This window comes from Pseudoliparis swirei, chromosome 21, assembly GCF_029220125.1.
Source record: "Pseudoliparis swirei isolate HS2019 ecotype Mariana Trench chromosome 21, NWPU_hadal_v1, whole genome shotgun sequence".
Classification (NCBI taxonomy): domain Eukaryota; kingdom Metazoa; phylum Chordata; class Actinopteri; order Perciformes; family Liparidae; genus Pseudoliparis; species Pseudoliparis swirei.
Window position 1 is genome coordinate 3,269,764 of NC_079408.1, and position 19,666 is coordinate 3,289,429.

The 19,666-nt window shown below is 42.8% G+C and overlaps 1 protein-coding gene across 1 annotated transcript; it reads left to right on the forward strand.

Annotated features, from left to right (window-relative positions):
* Nucleotides 1–1,100: 1,100 nt before the first annotated feature.
* On the forward strand, nucleotides 1,101–19,457 carry zgc:109889 (uncharacterized protein LOC553542 homolog). Its single transcript, XM_056442877.1, has 12 exons — nucleotides 1,101–1,144; nucleotides 1,549–1,804; nucleotides 6,354–6,498; nucleotides 7,390–7,524; nucleotides 10,316–10,469; nucleotides 12,768–12,885; nucleotides 13,700–13,768; nucleotides 14,146–14,190; nucleotides 17,238–17,371; nucleotides 17,899–18,141; nucleotides 18,411–18,802; nucleotides 19,300–19,457. The coding sequence occupies exons 3-12, from the start codon at nucleotides 6,366–6,368 to the stop codon at nucleotides 19,455–19,457; spliced, it is 1,581 nt and encodes a 526-aa protein (XP_056298852.1). The 5' UTR covers nucleotides 1,101–1,144; nucleotides 1,549–1,804; nucleotides 6,354–6,365.
* The last annotated feature ends 209 nt before the right edge of the window (nucleotides 19,458–19,666 follow it).

Sequence of the window (19,666 nt, forward strand, 5' to 3'; positions counted from 1 at the left end):
ACCTCAGTGTAGTCCTGGTCCTCTAGAGACCTCAGTGTAGTCCTGGTCCTCTAGAGACCTCGGTGTAGTCCTGGTCCTCTAGAGACCTCAGTGTAGTCCTGGTCCTCTATAGACCTCAGTGTAGTCCTGGTCCTCTAGAGACCTCAGTGTAGTCCTGGTCCTCTATAGACCTCAGTGTAGTCCTGGTCCACTAGAGACCTCAGTGTAGTCCTGGTCCTCTAGAGACCTCAGTGTAGTCCTGGTCCTCTAGAGACCTCAGTCTAGTCCTGGTCCTCTAGAGACCTCAGTGTAGTCCTGGTCCTCTAGAGACCTCAGTGTAGTCCTGGTCCTCTAGAGACCTCAGTGTAGTCCTGGTCCTCTAGAGACCTCAGTGTAGTCCTGGTCCTCTAGAGACCTCCATCAGGAACCAGACCACTGCAGGGAGAAGGTGGTCTGGTTCTCCGGAGGTCTTCCTAAAGCTCCTCATCGGCCACCGGGTCGGGTTCTGGTGAAACCAGATGACGTCATGCAGGTTCACCAGAACCAGGAGAGACCAGTCCACCGTGGACTAGACCCAGATCCGGTCTCACCCAGGACTCCAGGTAAAACAAAGGTGTTAAGTGTCACTCGGATCAGCACCACGGACAGCGGCCCGCGGCTCACGAGGCAACAGCGCCGCCTTGCGGTGAAGCAGAGAGCTGCAGGGCACAGGTCCATTCTAGTGACTTTAGTAAAATAATAATAAAAGATCATTTTTGGTTACAACCAATGTTTTAAAATTAACTTGAGTCTAAATAGACCCATTTCTGAGAATGTCTTTGAATGCATCTTGAATATCACACACTATTTTAATTATTATAATATATTTTATAAGCATAAACATCGGAGGAAACCTGTTTTCAGCGTGTTGCCGTGTCTGTATTTGACTTATCATCATTATGACGTCACTTGAATGAGCTCGTCCATGTGCAAATGTATTTAATGTGTCTTAATTTGTCTCGCGCGTTGTCCACGTGTGGACGGCGTCTCTCCGGCCGCTCGGCGGGGTGGGCGGTGGCCTCGGCTTTCCACGGAAACGGTCGGGTCCCTTCGGACACGCATGCGCCGTAGCACCGGTTTGCTGCAGCTCCCTGGTTCGTTTGAAGCTGCATCAAGTTGGCGTGAGGTACAGGGGCGGTTTAAAGTTGTAACTTTCAAAATAAAGTCCCCTCTTTGATTCTTGTCTCCTCGTCCCACGATTGACATGGACGTGTTTAATATATATATATATATATATATATATGTATATATAGAGATATATATTGTCTCCTATTCCCTATTTGAAAATATATATATATAAATATTTTAAAATTTTAAATTATTATATACATATATATTTTTATTAATATTTATATACATATATATATATAATTACATATATGTATATATATATATATATAGGGACTAGGAGACAATATATATATTTATATATATTTCAAACGTATTAATTAGTTCCTTATGGTTTGCTGCTGTAATCGAGACCTTTTATTTTGTTGATGCTTTAACCAGAAGTCGTTGTCTTTACGACAGTGCCTGCAGCTTGACGGTCGCCGTGTCGACGGACTGGCTGCCTTGGAAACGACAAAAATCCAGTCCAAGCTGCTGGCTCGCGAGCGGCGGCGGACTCATATTCCCTCACTTCAAAGGCTTCTTCATCCTCCTCCTCCTCCTCTTCCTCTCTCCATCCATCCATCCATCGAACATGGACGACCTGCAATGAAACGCCGGAGCCGGAGAGCAGCATTTAAATAAGCCAGCGAAGAAGAAGACGGAGACCCGCAGACAGGTAAATCTGATTGGATTTTTTAAAAAACATTTTTAATCTGCTTTACACGTGACACGCATGCCTCCCGTGGGAGCACGTACGAGGTGGCGCGCGCGTGTTTATTAATGTAATTACATCGCGCGCACACGCAGAAAATACAAACGAGAGCGCGAGAGAGGCGCACGCGCACTAATTGGCGTCAGTTGCTTTTTTTGCTCCATTTTGGTGGTTTCCAGGTGCGCCTCACACAACGACACCGGTCGGTCGGTCGTGTCGTCGGATTTGGCGTGTGCAGGCGCGTGTGTCCGCGGGCGTGTAGGATTATACCCACACTGTCCCAATAAACTGCTTAAATTGCGGGTTTTGTTCTCCCCTCCGTGGATTTGGCGTCGCGGTGGCGTGTAAATTGGCCTCGAGGGCCTCCGTACCTGCGCCCCGTAGTGTGTGTGCGGCAGCTATTATTTTAGGGTGTTAAACATAATATCCAATGCATCGTTTTCCTGAATGCATGTTGCATGTTTGTCATCATGTTTGTGAAAGAGCGACATGTCAAAATATTGATATTTAAAAAAACAGAAACCTTTTTAATTTTTTATTTAAATGAATGCTATTTAAATTATGCTAAACATAGTATGATTGTCAGCTTTACGAAATACTGATCGTCTTATTACCTCATTTTAAAAAAATATTTTCATTTTGAATATCCTCAGAATATAGAGCACACTTAAAACTGTTCCTGAGCTCCTGCACGTCCTCCTGTTGCTTCCCTCTGGCCCCCTGCAGGCGGAAGGTGGAACGTCGGGCCTTTTATAACTTAATTTTAAAATTCGACCAACTATTTATCCGTGTTGTGTTGGAGGAACTTCACGATGAGCTCATGCAGAGGTTTTAGGGAAGTATTTCCATATTGTTTTGCTGCAGGGTTTTTGAGTGGAGCCCAGTCGCTGGGTAAATACTCGCGGTCGGGTTCTTGTCGTCATGGTAACCGCGCTGCCGAGGCGCCCTCGAGCAGGACGCCGAGTGCAGATCTCCGACCAGCGCGCCGAGCTTTCTGCTCGAATGAAAACTCACTCGCTCGTTAGTCATTTTCTCTGTGTGTGTGTGTGTGTGTGTGTGTGTGTGTGTGTGTGTGTGTGTGTGTGTGTGTGTGTGTGTGTGTGTGTGTGTGTGTGTGTGTGTGTGTGTGTGTGTGTGTGTGTGTGTGTGTGTGTGTGTGTGTGTGTGCTGCACAGTACAGAGTTGTATTCAAAAGAGACGATGTGCTCAGACGAGCTCGCCCTGATTCCTTACGTAATCATGGAGGAAGGCTCAGTGCTGAATAAGCATGAGGGGCATGAATAACTACACACACACACACATGCACACGCACACACACACAGGAAGTTAACGGGAGGGAGGAAACTAACCATTTCCCCAATTTAATTTAGGGAACTATTCTTACGAAATTAATGAGAGGGGGGGGGCGCAAATCTAACTCTATAGTCAAGAACGCAAAATAAAAATAAAAATTCCAACTCGTGTGCCGTTATAATAACATGTAAGGAGCTCTAAAAGATGAGCTTGTTTTGGTTTGACCCTCCTGGGCCACCGTAGGAGACGTGAAGGACTGTTCCTACCGATCAATAGTTCCATGTCTTCTCATTTCTTCTCACGTTTACTTTCTCACATTTCATATTTCATATTTCTCACTTTATTCCACAGTCTCACGGTTACTTCAGGTGCAGACAGGAAGGGGAAGAGATTCAAAGTTACACACACACACACACACACACACACACACACTACGTCCCCCGCGGCGAGCCGGTCCGCCTGACTCGGCGTTTTCCCGGCTCGTTTGATACCAGCTGATCGATGAGGCATCGAACACCCTCAGAGTGTGTGTGTGTGTGTGTGTTGGTGTGTGTCTCAGTATGTGTGTTTGTGTTGGTGTGTGTGTGTCTCAGGATGTGTGTGTGTGTCTCTCAGTGTGTGTGTGTGTGTGTGTGTCTCAGTGTGTGTGTGTGTGTGTCTCTCTCAGTGTGTGTGGGTGTGTCTCTTAGTGTGTGTTTGTGTTTGTGTGTGTGTGTCGCTCTCTCTGTGTGTGTGTCTCTCAGTGTGTGTGTGTGTGTGTCTCAGTGTGTGTGTGTGTCTCTCTCTGTGTGTGTGTGTGTGTGTGTCTCTCTCTGTTCGTGTGTGTGTGTGTCTCAGTGTGTGTGTCTCAGTGTGTGTGTCTCTCTGTTCGTGTGTGTGTGTGTCTCAGTGTGTGTCTCTCTCTGTTTGTTGCAATCGCGCTGAGGTCGACACTTTTAATTGTGGGAGACGGGGTCACAGAGGGGCGCGAGGAGGGTTCTCTCACACACACACACACACACTGAAACATGGCATTCCTCGGCTCTGGCTCAGGTCCATGCACTGTTTATTTAAATAAGAACTAAACATCGTATTGTTTTATTTTAATCACACCTCTGTATTGGTACTTAGTGGGATGTTTCACATGAGCGCAGATGTCCAACTGTCCCTGAATGCATCTCAACCCGGTCTGTGAGGAGACGGTTAAAGAGTGAAACGCGGGAACGTTCCGCAGGTCTGAAGTTTAATTCATCTAAAGTTTAAATAACCTGTTTTTATAATTAGATTTTAATTAGATTTTTAACCTGCAGCTCTTTTTTGTGTGCGTGTTATTTTTTTTGCGGTAAACTCGCCAAGTAGATAGAAACAAACGTGTGTGTGTGTGTGTATGTGTGTATGTGTGTCTGAAACGGCTGCTTTAGAGCCAAAAACACAATGAAGAACACACACTCACACACATACACACATACATACACACACACATACACACACACACACAATATGAAGTGAGATAACTTGCAGAACTTTAAACTCTCGGCCTCTCATCACTTCCATGGCAACCACTCCACGGAGTGATGTTACAATCTCTCGTCTCTGTTTAGCATAATTTGTTTTTTAGGGGGGATTAGTGTGTTTGTTTGTGTGTGCGTGTGTTTGTTTGTGTGAGTGTGTTTGTTTTTGGGGGGGGGGGGGGTTCGTAATTGTGATCATTTGGTCCAATGGCTGCTCGCCCGACAGCGTCAACAACACGGCGACTTCAAAGGGAGAAGAGAGGGAAGCATGCGGGGGGCGGAGCTTAGGATGGAGGATGTGAGAGGATGAGAAAAGGAGGCAAGAAGGAGACGAGAGGGGGAGGGGTGGGGGAGTCTGCTTTGAGCAACATCAAACTATATATATATATATATATATTTATGTACATATTATATTTATTTATATATATAATATATATATTTATGTATATATTATATATATATTTATTGTGTGTATATATATTTATATATATATTATTTATGTATATATTATATTTATATATATATATAATTTATATATTTTTTATATATATAATATTATTTATATATAAAATATATATATATTATTTATATATATATATTTTTTTTTAAATATATATATTATTTTTAATAAACATAATTTCTGCTCACAGGGGTCTTCTGGTTGAAGTTGTTTATTTATTTCTAATATCTTCATTCGCTGATTTTCTTTTCTTCGTGGCCGTCGGCCCGAGAGCTCGTTAGAGAACCGGTCCGTCTCGTAAAAGTCTCCCCGAACGATTAAACTAAACAAACAAAGGTTCCACCTCAGGTGACTCCTCCTGTGTGATCCCAGTTAGAGTCAATAGTTTATATTCTGCGTTGGAGAAGTTTCTAAATTATTTTTAGTGGCAACAAATTGGTATTTGGGGGCTCGTTTTACGTCTGTCTCACACACACATTGACACACACTCACACACACACACACACACACACATTAAGGGGGAATACCCGCTCTGAGATCTTCAGCCTATTATTATTTATTAAAGTGTTGGTGAGAATAAACTGAAAGAAAGAATGGACGGTGAGGAATAAGAGATGAAGAACAGCCAATGAAGAGGAGGAAGAGGAAGAGGTTATATATTATTAAACAGCCGTGGAGTTCGATTATTTACAACAGCTGGAAGAGGAGGTAGAGGAGGGTTTCAGGAGAAGCTCCGTCACACGAGTCTGAGATGAAGACGTGAAGAGGAAGAACGAACGATGATGATGATGAGGATGATGATGGGCATGATGAGGATGATGATGACGTGTGTCGATTCCTGGAAATGTGAATTGTGACAAACATCAAATCTGATGTGAAGGAACGAGTTTCCAGAGCGCTGACCTGGGAACACACAAGCACACACACACACACACACACACACACACACACATCATGTTTGAGAGCTCATTCTCTCCATCACTCTCCCCCCCCCCCCCCCCGTGGTTTCTCTGGCTACGCTAGCGGCTCGTTAGCACCGTTTAGAAATCCTCCTCTCCGGATCATTGGATCTCCTGACCGCCTCCACGCCGCGTTGACTCACACACACACACACACACACACACACACACTGAGGTCATGTCGCCGTTGTACTTTAGATTTCCTGGGGGAACTTTAAATAACGAGGCTTCTCTCGGCCCCACACACACATGTACGTCTACAGGTAGGAAGTAGGAGAGGTTGATTTTCACCTCCTTTCCTCTCTCCTCAGTCCTAGACCAGCATGCCGTTGGTGAAGAGGAACATCGAGCCCCGGCACTTGTGCCGCGGGGCGCTGCCGGACGGCGTGACCAGCGAGCTGGAGTGCGTCACCAACAGCACGCTGGCCGCCATCATCAAGCAGCTGGGCAGCCTGAGTGAGTCCTTTAGCTATTAGATTTAGCCTTTACTTTTATTTCTTTATTTTATTTCTTTATCCTTTACTTTTATTTTGTCTTCATTTATGTTATATTTTATTTAGCCTTTACTTTTGTTATTTATTTCTTTTGTATTTTATTTCTTTATCTTTTACTTTTATTGTCTTTATTTATTTTACATTTCATTTAGCCTTTACTTTGGTTATTTATTTATTTTGTATTTTATTTCTTTATCCTTCACTTTTATTGTCTTCATTTATTTTATATTTTATTTATCCTTTACTTTTATTTGTTATTTATTTTGTATTTTATTTCTTTATCCTTTGCTTTCAATTTGTCTTCATTTATTTTATATTTTTGTATCCTTTACTTTTATTTATTTATTTTAAATTGTCTTTCTTTATCCTTTACTTTTATTTTGTCTCTATTTATTTTATATTTTATTTATGCTTTACTTTTATTTTTTATTTCTTGATTTTATAATCTATTCATCCTTTACTATTTATATTTTATTTATTCTTTACTTTTTATATCTTTAGTTTATATTATATTAATCCTTTACTTTTTTACATTTATTTATTTTGTATTTCATTTATTCTTTACTTTTTTATTTTATTTTAAATTGTCCTAGAATTTTAAATATATATATATATATTTGAGTGAATATTAAAATAAATGATTGCAATTTAAAAAATTACAAATATAATCAATAAAAATTGTATAAATGAAAAGAAAAAAAATGTCACTTACATTTTATGTGTTTTTAAGAATTTCAACAGATTAAATAAAAAACTGACTTTTTAAAAACTGTAAAAACTCAAACTATATATTGTAGTTTATTATAAAATAACCTGATCCCGGTGTTTTTTCCGTGTCCCCCCCCGCTTGCAGGTCGCCACGCCGAGGACATCTTCGGCGAGCTCTTCATCGAGGCCAACAGCTTCTACCTGAGGATGAGCGGCCTGCAGGAGAGGGTGGACCAGCTGGCCGTGAAGGTCACGCAGCTCGACTCCACCGTGGAGGAAGGTATGTGTGTGTGTGTGTGTGTGTGTTGGCATTAGCGCACACACTGTGTGTGTTTTTGCTTAGTTGTCGTAGTGTTTGTGTCTGACAGTATTGTTATTTCAAATGTCTGTGTGTGTGTATTTTTGTGCAAGTGTGTGTGTGTGTGTCTAATGTCACTCCAGTTGTGTGTGTGTGTATATATTGTGTTTTCAGTCCAAGCCGTTATCATCATCTCCATCATTGAGCTTTTCATTAACTCTGAAGGCAGGAATTGACACACACACACACACACACACACCCACCTTCTCCACGGTGGAGTGATGACAAATTCACATAATTGTCCAATTTTATTTTCCTTCTCTCTATCTCTTGTTCTCTCTCTCTCTCTCTCTCTCCCCCCCCCCCCCCCTCATACTGCTCAGTCATTCTGCAGCTCGGCCTCAGATCTCAGTCGGGGATGAAAAAGGAAAAAGCTCAGCAGTCCTTTCTCTCATCCTCTTCCTCCTCCTCTCCCACTCCTCCCCCCTTTCTCTCTCTCTCTCTCTCGCCTCTCTTCCTCCTACACACGAGCCACTCGTCTCTCCTTTCATTTCCTAGCACATATTCCCTCTGTTCTCGTATCTCAGTCGTCTCTTTTCCTTTCTTCATCCCTCACTCCTACCTTCTCCTGAAGGAAGGAAGGATGGAAGGAAGGAAGGAGAGTAGGTAGGGACAATGAGAGGAGACAGAGAGGAGAAATAAGGAAAGGAAGGGTGCATAGAAAGGAGGGAAGGAAGGAATAAAGACATTTTATAGGAGGTAAAGATGTGAAGGAATAGTTGATCAAAGGAAATTAAAAAAGAAGAAGGGAATGATGGAGAGAATAAAAGAAGAAAGAAAGGAAGGGACAAGAAAAGGAAGATTAATGAAAAGGAGTCAAGGAAAGAAGGGATTAAGAATGAAAGAAGGAAGGACGGGAAGTCGTGTGTGTGAGTCTGCAAGCACACACGCGTTCCTGTACTTCTGTCCTTGTGTGGACACAAGTTGACATCATGCATTCTCGTCACCATGACGACTAAAGACCTGACCCCAACCCCTAAACCTGAACCTGAACCAAGTCTGAACCCTCAAACCTGCCTTTGGGTAAAGTGAGGACCTCTCAAAAAAAATTGTTTTACTGGTCCCCACAAAGATCGATGTACAAGAACAGACACACACGCAGATCAAAAAGCAAGAAACCATTTTAGTTTTTTTGGTATTTAGAGCCACACGCCTTCTGCCTGAGGCTGTTGATGACACACACACACATGCCCACACACACATTATACAATGCAGAAGTCAAGTATATCAGCGGAAGGAACATATGTCATGGTTTAATCTGATTATATACTGTGTGTGTGTGTGTGTGTGTGACCATCTGCTAGATCCTGGATAGCATTGCAGAATTGTTGCGTTAAATCTCCTCGTGGGAGGAGGTTAAGGGATTGACACAGACACACACACACGTGTTTTCTCTCTTTCCGTGTTCCGACTTTTGTTGCATGAAGTCACATTAACTATGCTGCAGTCCTGCATAACATTTTAATGGTTAGGAAAACACACACACACACACACACAGTAAGCAAACACACACCTATCTTGCTGCACTGTGTGTGTGTGTGTGTGTGTGTGTGTAAAAGATCCTTGTTAAGCTGGTGCAACAAGGTCTAAGACTAATCTGTCCCTGTTGTCCTATTATCACTGTGTGTGTGTGTGTGTGTGTGTGTGTGTATATGTGTGTGTGTGTGTGTGTGTGTGTGTGAGAGCTGTCTCTATAGTAATGTGTTGGTCTACAGGACTGTCTCAGAAAATTAGAATATTGTGATAAAGTTCTTTATTTTCTGTAATGCAATTAAAAAAACAAAAATGTCATGCATTCTGGATTCATTACAAATCAACTGAAATATTGCAAGCCTTTTATTCTTTTAATATTGCTGATTATGGCTTACAGCTTAAGAAAACTCAAATATCCTATCTCTAAATATTAGAATATCATGAAAAAGTATACTAGTAGGGTATTAAACAAATCACTTGAATCGTCTAATTAACTCGAAACACCTGGAAACACATTTTCAAATGTTTGATTTTGTTTTGCTGTTATAAATCTTTTTTTTTACTTGGTCTGAGGAAATATTCAAATTTTATGAGATAGGATTTTAGAGTTTTCTTAAGCTGTAAGCCATAATCAGCAATATTAAAAGAATAAAAGGCTTGCAATATTTCAGTTGATTTGTAATGAATCCAGAATGCATGACATTTTTGTTTTTTTAATTGCATTACAGAAAATAAAGAACTTTATCACAATATTCTAATTTTCTGAGACAGTCCTGTATATTCATATGGAGTGTTTATTATTTTTAAAGCAGATAAAATCCTTTCGACTTCCAGTATTTTATCCTGTGAGCAATTTCCTACTTTCCCAGAATGCATTTCACCTTTCAGCCCATACACCCACACATCTCAGGGCTCTTCCTCCTGAATGTTTAAAATCAGGGACCAAGGAAAATATGCATTTTAATGTATTTGTGCTCCAAATTATTTATGTATTTATATTTATTTACTTCCAAATGTTATAATTTACATATTATTTTAAATTATATTATATATTTTTTAATCAGACCCACTGAATGTGCAACAAATCGTTCTTTGACGGTTAATTATTACATTAAATTAAAATAAATATTGCTTCTAAGTTTATTTTTTTCATTTTAACTTTCACGTTCTCACGAGTCATCATCTTTTGTTCTTCTCTGACACGTTCTCCGTTCTATGTTCTCCGTTCTCCGTCCTCCAGTCTCCCTGCAGGACATCAACATGAGGAAGGCCTTCAAGAGCAGTACCATCCAGGACCAGCAGGTGGTGTCCAGGACCTCGGTGCCCAACCCCGTGGTGGAGATGTACCACCGCGGGGACAAGCCTCCGCCGCTCAACATCCTCAGCCCCTACAGGTCAGCCGGTCGCCGGGTAGATTAGGAAGAACACGCTGGTCCCATTTAAGGGGCTGCCGTTGACCCCGCGGTGAGACGGTTTGTGTAAATTACATCCAATTAACTAGAAAATTGGCCAAATAAAAAGAAACAAACGCAAACTGTTTGCTTTGTTGTGGGAAGATAATAATCTTACATCTTTAATTTTGCTGATTTTTAAAAATTGTTTTATGAAATGTGTGTGTTGACCCAGTTCTACTCTCATTTAATGACATTTTATATATTTATATATACTATTTAAATTTGTATTCTTACATTTTGAATGTAAATATATATTTAAATTTATTTTCACCCACTGTTCCCCATTTCTCCTCTTTACTTAAATATATATTTGAACAAATGTATATATTTATACTAGGGCTGTGAAACGATTAAAATTTGTAATCAGGTTAATCACAGGTTTCTGTGGATTAATCATGATTAATCACATATATACATTCAGGGTTTTTCCTGGGTCAAAATGGGTCTTCGGTGCTCCCAAAAAAAAAATTTGGGGAGCAAAGTGAGTGATTTTTTTTGGGAGCAGAGTGAGTGATCAGCAGCTGGCCACTCGGTCCATTCGCGCACCTCACAGTTGCGTATTGATCAGACAAGAAGACACGCTTATCAACTCCAGTGTTTCCCCTCCTATTATAACAGGGGGGAATCTCCACCCGTCACCCTGTAATTTTCGTCTACCCCCCCCGTCAACAATTCTCGGCTCGCGCGACAGAGCGATGCGTGCGCCGGCATCGAAGCTCTGCGGCGACCGCGATCGACATATGGTACACCCCTGCATTAAAACATTAAAGAACCGAGAGTTTTTTTCAGCGTGAGAAATACGATGTGTGGCGGGAGTGCGTGAGTTAAGACAGAAATGCGTGAGTCTTACGCTCAATGCGTGAGACTTGAGAGCCCTGCATTGCTCACCAGTACGCGCGCCAGCATCGGAGCTCTGCTGCGCGAGCCGAGAGAAGAGTTGTTGACGGGGGGGGGGGGGGGGGTGCAAGTGACTTTTTTTCGTCCCGATGTGCGCAGACACGCCGGCATCCGAGCTCTGCGGCGCGCGAGACGGAGATCGGAGTCGTGTTAACGCGACACGTAGAGACAGAATGACATGCTGCTGTAGAGACGACCAACAACAGACGGATTGGAAGCTCATTCTGCGCATGCGTTAAATGCGTTAAACCTGTAATTTAATTAACTGAGTTAACGCGTTATTTTTCACAGCACTAATTTATACATATTTTAACTTAAATATATATGTATGTATATATATTTAAATATTTCTCACCCACTGTTCCTCATTCCTCGTCTTTATGTAAATATATATTTAAATTTGTATATATATTTAAATATATATATATACATTTGTATATATATTTAAATGTTAAATTTAAATATTTCTTACCCACTATTCTCCTCTACGTAAATATATATTTGAATGTATTTATATATTTAAATGTACATATTTAAATATATATATTTATACATATTTTAACTTTAATATATATTTATCTATATATTAAAATATTTCTCACCCACTGTTCCCCATTCCTCCTCTTTATGTAAATATATATTTAAATATATATGTATATATACATATACATATACAGGACTGTCTCAGAAAATTAGAATATTGTGATGAAGTTCTTTATTTTCTGTAATGCAATTAAAAAAACAAAAATGTCATGCATTCTGGATTCATTACAAATCAACTGAAATATTGCAAGCCTTTTATTCTGATTTATTGCTGATTATGGCTTACAGCTTAAGAAAACTCAAATATCCTATCTCTAAATATTAGAATATCATGAAAAAGTATACTAGTAGGGTATTAAACAAATCACTTGAATTGTCTAATTAACTCGAAACACCTGCAAGGGTTTCCTGAGCCTTGACAAACACTCAGCTGTTATAAATCTTTTTTTTTACTTGGTCTGAGGAAATATTAAAATGTTATGAGATAGGATTTTAGAGTTTTCTTAAGCTGTAAGCCATAATCAGCAATATAAAAAAAAATAAAAGGCTTGCAATATTTCAGTTGATTTGTAATGAATCCAGAATGCATGACATTTTTGTTTTTTTAATTGCATTACAGAAAATAAAGAACTTTATCACAATATTCTAATTTTCTGAGACAGTCCTGTATATATATTTAAATTTGTATATATATTTAAATGTAAATATTTCTCACCCATTGTTCCCCATTCCGCCTCTTTATGTATATATATATATATATATAATTACAAATCTTCCTCACCCACTGCTCCTATCTAGGGACGACAAGAAGGACGCCCTGAAGTTCTACACCGACCCGTCTTACTTCTTCAACCTGTGGAAGGAGAAGATGCTGCAGGCCACCGAGGACAAGCGCAAGGAGAAGCGACGGCAGAAGGTGAGAGTGTGTGTGTGTGTGTGTGAGAGAGAGAGAGAGTGTGTGTGTGTGTGTGTACAGTAAATGAAATTCATCTCGTGCTTTAATTTGCTGATGTTTTTTTGCCTAATTGTGTCTTTTTGTGTGTTTATTTGTTAAAGCTGTTATTTGTTTTTACTCTATATTCACACGTCTCCCGTACGACGTTACGGTCTTCAGTCTTTTTCACAGAATTCACTTGAACGCGTCACGGGAGGAAAAAGCCTAAAGTTTAAATTATAAGATTATTGATGGCATTTCGTTTTTGTACTTTAGACTCTCTTAAACAGTTTTGTAACTTAAACCTTACTCATTGTTTTCTAATTCATAATTGTATTACATATTCAAGAAACCCACATTTTAATTATATATAGTTCTCCCTGTATTTAATAAATACTAAAGGATACAAGATAATAATATATTTTACTTATTTAGGACTTTAATTATTCATTATTACTTTCAGATGGTCCATAAAAGAATCATGCAAATAGTTAGATATATTTTATTTATATATATTTATACATAGATATATTTATTTATATAAACATATAAACATATTTATTCATATAATTATTTATTTACATATCTATTTATATAAATATGATTTTATTTATATATAGATATATTTATATGAACAATTTAAATAAAACATTATGCCAGTATAAATACATTGCATTGATTTCTACAAAATTGGGTTTTGAAAGGAGTTCAATCCAAGAGTGGACTGATACATCTCCTCCTCCTCCTCCTCTTCCTCTCTAACGCAGCAGCTTGTCTTTCTCCCATGTCTCCATAGGGCTGCCCGGCCCACCCCGACAGGCCCCACTCCAGACAGGCCCCGCCCAGGAGCCCCCTGTCCATCTCCGTAAGACAACCTAGACCCCTAACATCACCCCTCCACACCCCCCACACACACACACACACACACACACACACACACACACACACACACACACACACCTTCCCTTCTGTCTGTGTGTTGCCTCACCGTCTCTCTAACCCTCTGTGATTGGTTCCTGTCTTGTGTTACCAGAGGGGTGTGTGTGTGTGTGTGTGTGTGTGTGTGTGTGTGTGTGTGTGTGTGTGTGTGTGTGTGTGTGTGTGTGTGTGTGTGTGTGTGTGTGTGTGTGTGTGTGTGTGTGTGTGTGTGTGTGTGTGTGTGTGTGTGTGTGTGTGTGTGTCCCCCATGGTGGTTTTCGGGGTTCCTGTTCAATGACCGACGGCTAACTTTCTCTCCTGTAGGAGCAGCAGAAGCAGGTTGAGGACCCGAGCCGAGAGGTGAAGAAGGTCAGTGAGGATTTAAACACTTCCTTCTGAAACTAGCATACAGTTGCATTCTCTCCATTGACCACCAGGGGGCGACTCCTCCCGTTGGAAAAAAAGGAAGTCTGAGGAAATAGGAACGAGAACTACAGAAATGCTTATATATATTTGTTTTACTGTTAAATGTAGTCGCGTTCACACATCAATCCAGAAAGCAGGCATCTCTGGCTTCTCCGGTTGTCTGGAACATGCAAGTATCATCTGGCATCAGATCAAAGTTGCCAAGAGGGAGGGAACAGATCTTTACGTGGTGTTCCTGGATCTCGCCAACGCCTTTGGCTCAGTCCCTCACAACCTCCTTTGGACCGCCTTTGACTTCTTCAGGGTCCCTATAGCCCTAACAGGCCTCGTCAAGGCCTACTTCCAGGACGTGCAGGTGTGCTTGACAACAGCAGAGTACACCACAGCATGTCAGCATCTAGAAGTGGGAATTATGGCCGGCTGCACCATCTCCCCGCTAGCCTTCACAATGGCCATGGAGATGATAATTCGAGCATCTCGGTGGGTGGTTGGAGGACAGCTTATAAGACCTGGCCTGAGGCTGCCGCCTGTGAGAGCTTACATGGACGACCTTACCACCCTCACTACAACCAAGGCTTGCACTGTACGGCTGCTGAGAAAGCTGCAAGATAACATCGAGCTGGCTCGGATGAAGATCAAGCCAAGCAAGTCCAGAAGCATCTCCATCGTCAAGGGGAAGCTGTCAGACCAACGCTTTCTCATTGGCGATGAGCCTATTCCAACTGTCTCTGAGAAGCCTGTGAAGAGCCTTGGCCGATGGTATGATGCCTCCCTTAAGGACAAAGAGCAAGTAGATCAGCTCAGGAAGGATGTGGCTAGCGGACTGGGGAACATCGACAGAACCGCACTACCTGGCAAGTTGAAGCTCTGGTGTATGCAGTTCGGGCTCCTTCCACGCCTCTTATGGCCACTTACCATGTACGAAGTCCCGATCTCGAAAGTGGAAAAGCTGGAGAGGCTGATCAGCACATATGCAAGGAAGTGGCTTGGGCTTCCCAGGTGCCTCAGCAGTATAGGGCTCTATGGCAAAGGAGTATTAGAACTGCCCATTTCCAGTCTAGCAGAGGAGTATAAATGTGCCAAAGTTAGACTGGAAATGATGCTATTGGATTCGAGTGATCCATTTGTAGCCCAAGCTGTACCCATCCTGGCTACTGGGAGGAAGTGGACCCCACTGGAAGCAACCAAGCAGGCAAAGGCAGCACTCAAGCACAGGGACATTGTGGGCCGAGTGCAGCACGGAAGGAGTGGTCTTGGAGCCGGAGCCAGTACACCGGCCTGGAGCAAGGCTACTCCGTTCCAGAGACGCAAGCTGGTGGTCCAGGAGGTACGTCAGCAAGAGGAGGCAGCAAGGTGTGTGAAAGCTGTGTCACAGGCAAGGCAGGGGCAGTGGATGAACTGGGAGGGAGTGGAGAAGAGGAATCCTGGCAGGAGCTGTGGGAGATGGAGGCATTTAAGGATAGCTTCACCGTCAGGGCCGCTTATGATGTACTGTCGTCTCCCAAGAATCTTAGCCAGTGGTACGGAGAAGACCCCACATGCTCCCTCTGCCCGACTCCAGCTACACTAAAGCACATCCTGGTGGGCTGCAAGACCGGCCTCACTCAAGGCCGGTACACCTGGCGGCACAACCAGGTGCTACAATGTCTTGCGGCAGTGCTGGAGAGTCGACGGATGAGCGTCAATGCCCTTCCTCCACCATCTCGTAGGCCGGCAACAACATTTGTCCGGGAGGGCGGGGGCCAGGCCACTCTCACCACTTCAAGACCAGAAACTGGACAGCTAAGTGGGGCACGGGACTGGAAGATGCTGGCAGACCTCGGCCAGAAGCTCCGCTTTCCAGCAGAAATAGTATTAACAAATCTGCGACCAGACCTTGTGCTTTGGTCGGCCTCACTCAAGCAAGTTTATATCATCGAGCTCACGGTGCCCTGGGAGAGTGCGGTGGAGGAGGCCTACGAGCGCAAGAAGATAAGGTATGCGGACCTTGCAGCAGACGCACATCAACGAGGCTGGAAAGCTAGGGTCTGTCCAGTTGAAGTAGGCTGCAGAGGATTTGTAGCCACCTCAACATCCAGGCTTCTTCGAGAGATGGGAGTGCGGGGGAAGGCCCACAGGCAAGCAGTCAAAGACCTTTCCTGGGCTGCTGAAAAGGGAAGTCAGTGGCTGTGGATTAAGAGGAAGGACTCCGCCTGGGCTGTCGGATGAGTGATGACATCTAGGGAGTGAGCCCGGGACGCCGGATCTCACTGCTGAACCCTCTGGAGATGTCGTGGGTCAATCAGCGAAACATCGAAGAAGGAGGGCGCCCACTTGATAACCCAGAGGACGCCATCAATCATTCGACCAGCCCACGGAGTCTCGAGTATGCAGAAAGGGATATTTACACCTTGTCCTACATAACAGATCATATTCTAAGTCTCCCAAAATAGCATCTTGATTCTCTCTATTGACCACCAGGGGGCGACTCCTCCCGTTGAAAAAAACGAAGTCTGAGAAAATAGGAACGAGAACTACAGAAATAATTATATGTATTTTTATAACTGTTAAATGTAGTCGCGTTCATTAAAATCATATTCCAAGTCTCCCAAAATAGCTTCATGACTATCGTTATCTCTAATGACCACCAGGGGGCGACTCCTCCGCTTTAAAAAAGGAAGTATGAGGAAATAGGAATGAGAACTACAGAAATGCTTATATATATTTATTTTTTTACTGTTAAATTTAGTCAAATGTAGGCGTCTAAATTTATATAATTCCCTCAAAATATCATCACAACTTGCATTCTCTCTAATGACCACCAGGGGGCGACTCCTCCCGTTGAAAAAAAGGAAGTCTGAGGAAATAGGAACGAAAGCTACAGAAATGCTTATATATATGTTTGTAACTGTTTCATTAAGTTTCGTTCATTACAATCATATTTCATGAATACCTGTATTCCTTATCTTGGTGATGAAGTGTTCACGTGTTCCGTGTTTCTACCTCTGAAGGTGCGTAAGGCTCGCAACCGGCGCCAGGAGTGGAACGTCCTGGCCTACGACAAAGAGTTCCGGCCCGACGCCCGGCTCACGCCCTCGCCGTACCACGGCATGTCCTCGGAAGGCTCACTGTCCCCAGATAGCAGGTAAACAAGCACACACACACACACACACACACAGTTGACTGAGAATATGTGCACAGGGAACCTTCTCTATATTCCACGGCCTTAAAAAAGATGTAAATAGTATTGAGATATTTTCGATAGTGTAGTTTATGGCTCTCTGCTGCCCTCTAGTGGTGAAGATGGTTCACATCAGATGGCAAGAAAAGACCAGATGAGACATTTTGGATGAAATGAAAAAAGTGAAACAATTTAAATAATGTGAAATATAAAAAGTGAAATGAAAATTAGTTAAATAATTTAAATAAAGTGAAATGAAAAAAGTGAAATAATTTAAATAAAGTGAAATGAAAAAAGTGAAATAATTTAAATAAAGTGAAATGAAAAAGTTAGTTAAATAATTGAAATAAAGTGAAATGAAAAAAGTGAAATAATTGAAATAGAAAAGTGAAATAATAAATAGAGTTAAATAAAAAAAGTGAAATAAATAAAACTATCTTCAGGCTGTAATGGTAATAAAAAAGAGACATGTTTTTTAAATGTGTTAACAGGTCAATGGCGTCCGACTCTTACCCCGCCAGCCCCAACCACCCCTCCGCCCAGGCCACCGGCGCCGCCCACCCCACCGACCCCTCCAGGGACCACCTCAGCGCAGCGGCCCAGACCCAGTCCCTGGATCGAGTCCTCAGGCCCCCCAACCAGCCCCCGTCGGGACACGGCGCCCAGGGCGGCGGAGAGCCGGCGGTTAACGGGCCGAGGCAGCAGTCGGGGAAGGACTACCGGGCCGGGCACGGGTACGTTTGGGCTCCTCGAAGTTTTATTGAATATTAATTATGAATATCATGTTCATAAAAGGTTTAAATAAACGTTGAGTTAATGTCCCGTCACGACTCTTTAACTCTGCAGTTCATGACACAAGTTACGGCTCCGTGTTAAAAGACAGAATTTTTCGTGTTCAACTACAAAATCCCGATTTTATTTTTTAAAAGGCGCTTTATTTTGAAACTTAACCGTTTCCTGCTGAATAACCTTCACTGCTGTCTTCATTCTGCCTCCCCTCCAGCGGCCAGCCCTCCACCATCCCAGAGTACTACATCCCCCCCGCCCCTCCCCCTCCCCCCCCAACCATCCCCTCGGCGCAGACCGCCTTCGACTCCACCGCCGCCCCTCCCGCCGCCTCCGCCGTCCCCCCCACCTCCTCCACCCTCTCCCGCCCCTACTCCCCCTCCCCCCCTCCTCCCCCGGCCAACTACGTGCCCTCCCCCTCCCACCCTCCGTCGGGCGTGCCCCCGGCCGCCCCTCCCCCGCCGCCGCCGGGAGCCCCCACGGGCTACCAGGCTCACCGGACGCCGACGCACGGCGTGGACGGAACGCCCGCGGGCAGAAAGGGCGCCATGCCGGGGATGATCCCGATGAGCGACGCCCGCTCCGACCTGCTGGCGGCCATTCGTAGAGGTAAGGATTAAGTTAACTATACGTAAAATAATATTTAAAAATTATAGATATATTATTCTTTTTTTAACAATGAGCAAAATTATGTATATATATATATATAATTATTTTAACAATAAGAGAAACAAATGTATAGATATTATTATTTTTTTTATTTTTATTTTTTAAATATATATTTAAAAAATTAACGAGAAGCAACAACAACATTTTTTATATATTTTATTTTTTGACAGTAAGCAAAAACAAATCGACTTTGGACTTTCCTCAAATATATTAAAGTAATAGGAGGAAATAAAGTGATCATAATTATCACATTGTATCACATAACTAAATGAATATACTTTATTTAAGTATTTATGAATTATGATGATTTATTTACTCAGCAATGAATTTGAGTTGAACCTTTGCACCCAAAGTTCTTGAATCGTGGATGTTTTCTGAGTGACCTTCCCCGTAAGTCAAACGCATGGAGTATTAAGCCCCGCCCCCTCCCCCTCCAGGCATCCAGCTGAGAAAGGTGCAGGAGCAGCGCGAGCAGGAGGCCAAGAGGGAGCCCGTCGGCAACGACGTGGCCACCATCCTGTCGCGCCGCATCGCCGTGGAGTACAGCGAGTCCGACGACGACTCCGAGCTCGACGAGAACGAGTGGTCCGACTGAGCGGCGGGGTCCGGGGAGTGAGGCGGGGGGGGGGGGGGGGGGGCGACAACATCGAGAGGTGGAATAAAGGGGTTCAGGTTAACGTTCGTCTTTTCACACGTATCATCATCAGTCCCTTCATCGGTCCTCATCGTTAAGCGGCGTTCCACCAGGGGGAGCGCTTGTTATAACCACGGGGGGGGGGGGGTCACTGTGTTTACATGCACATG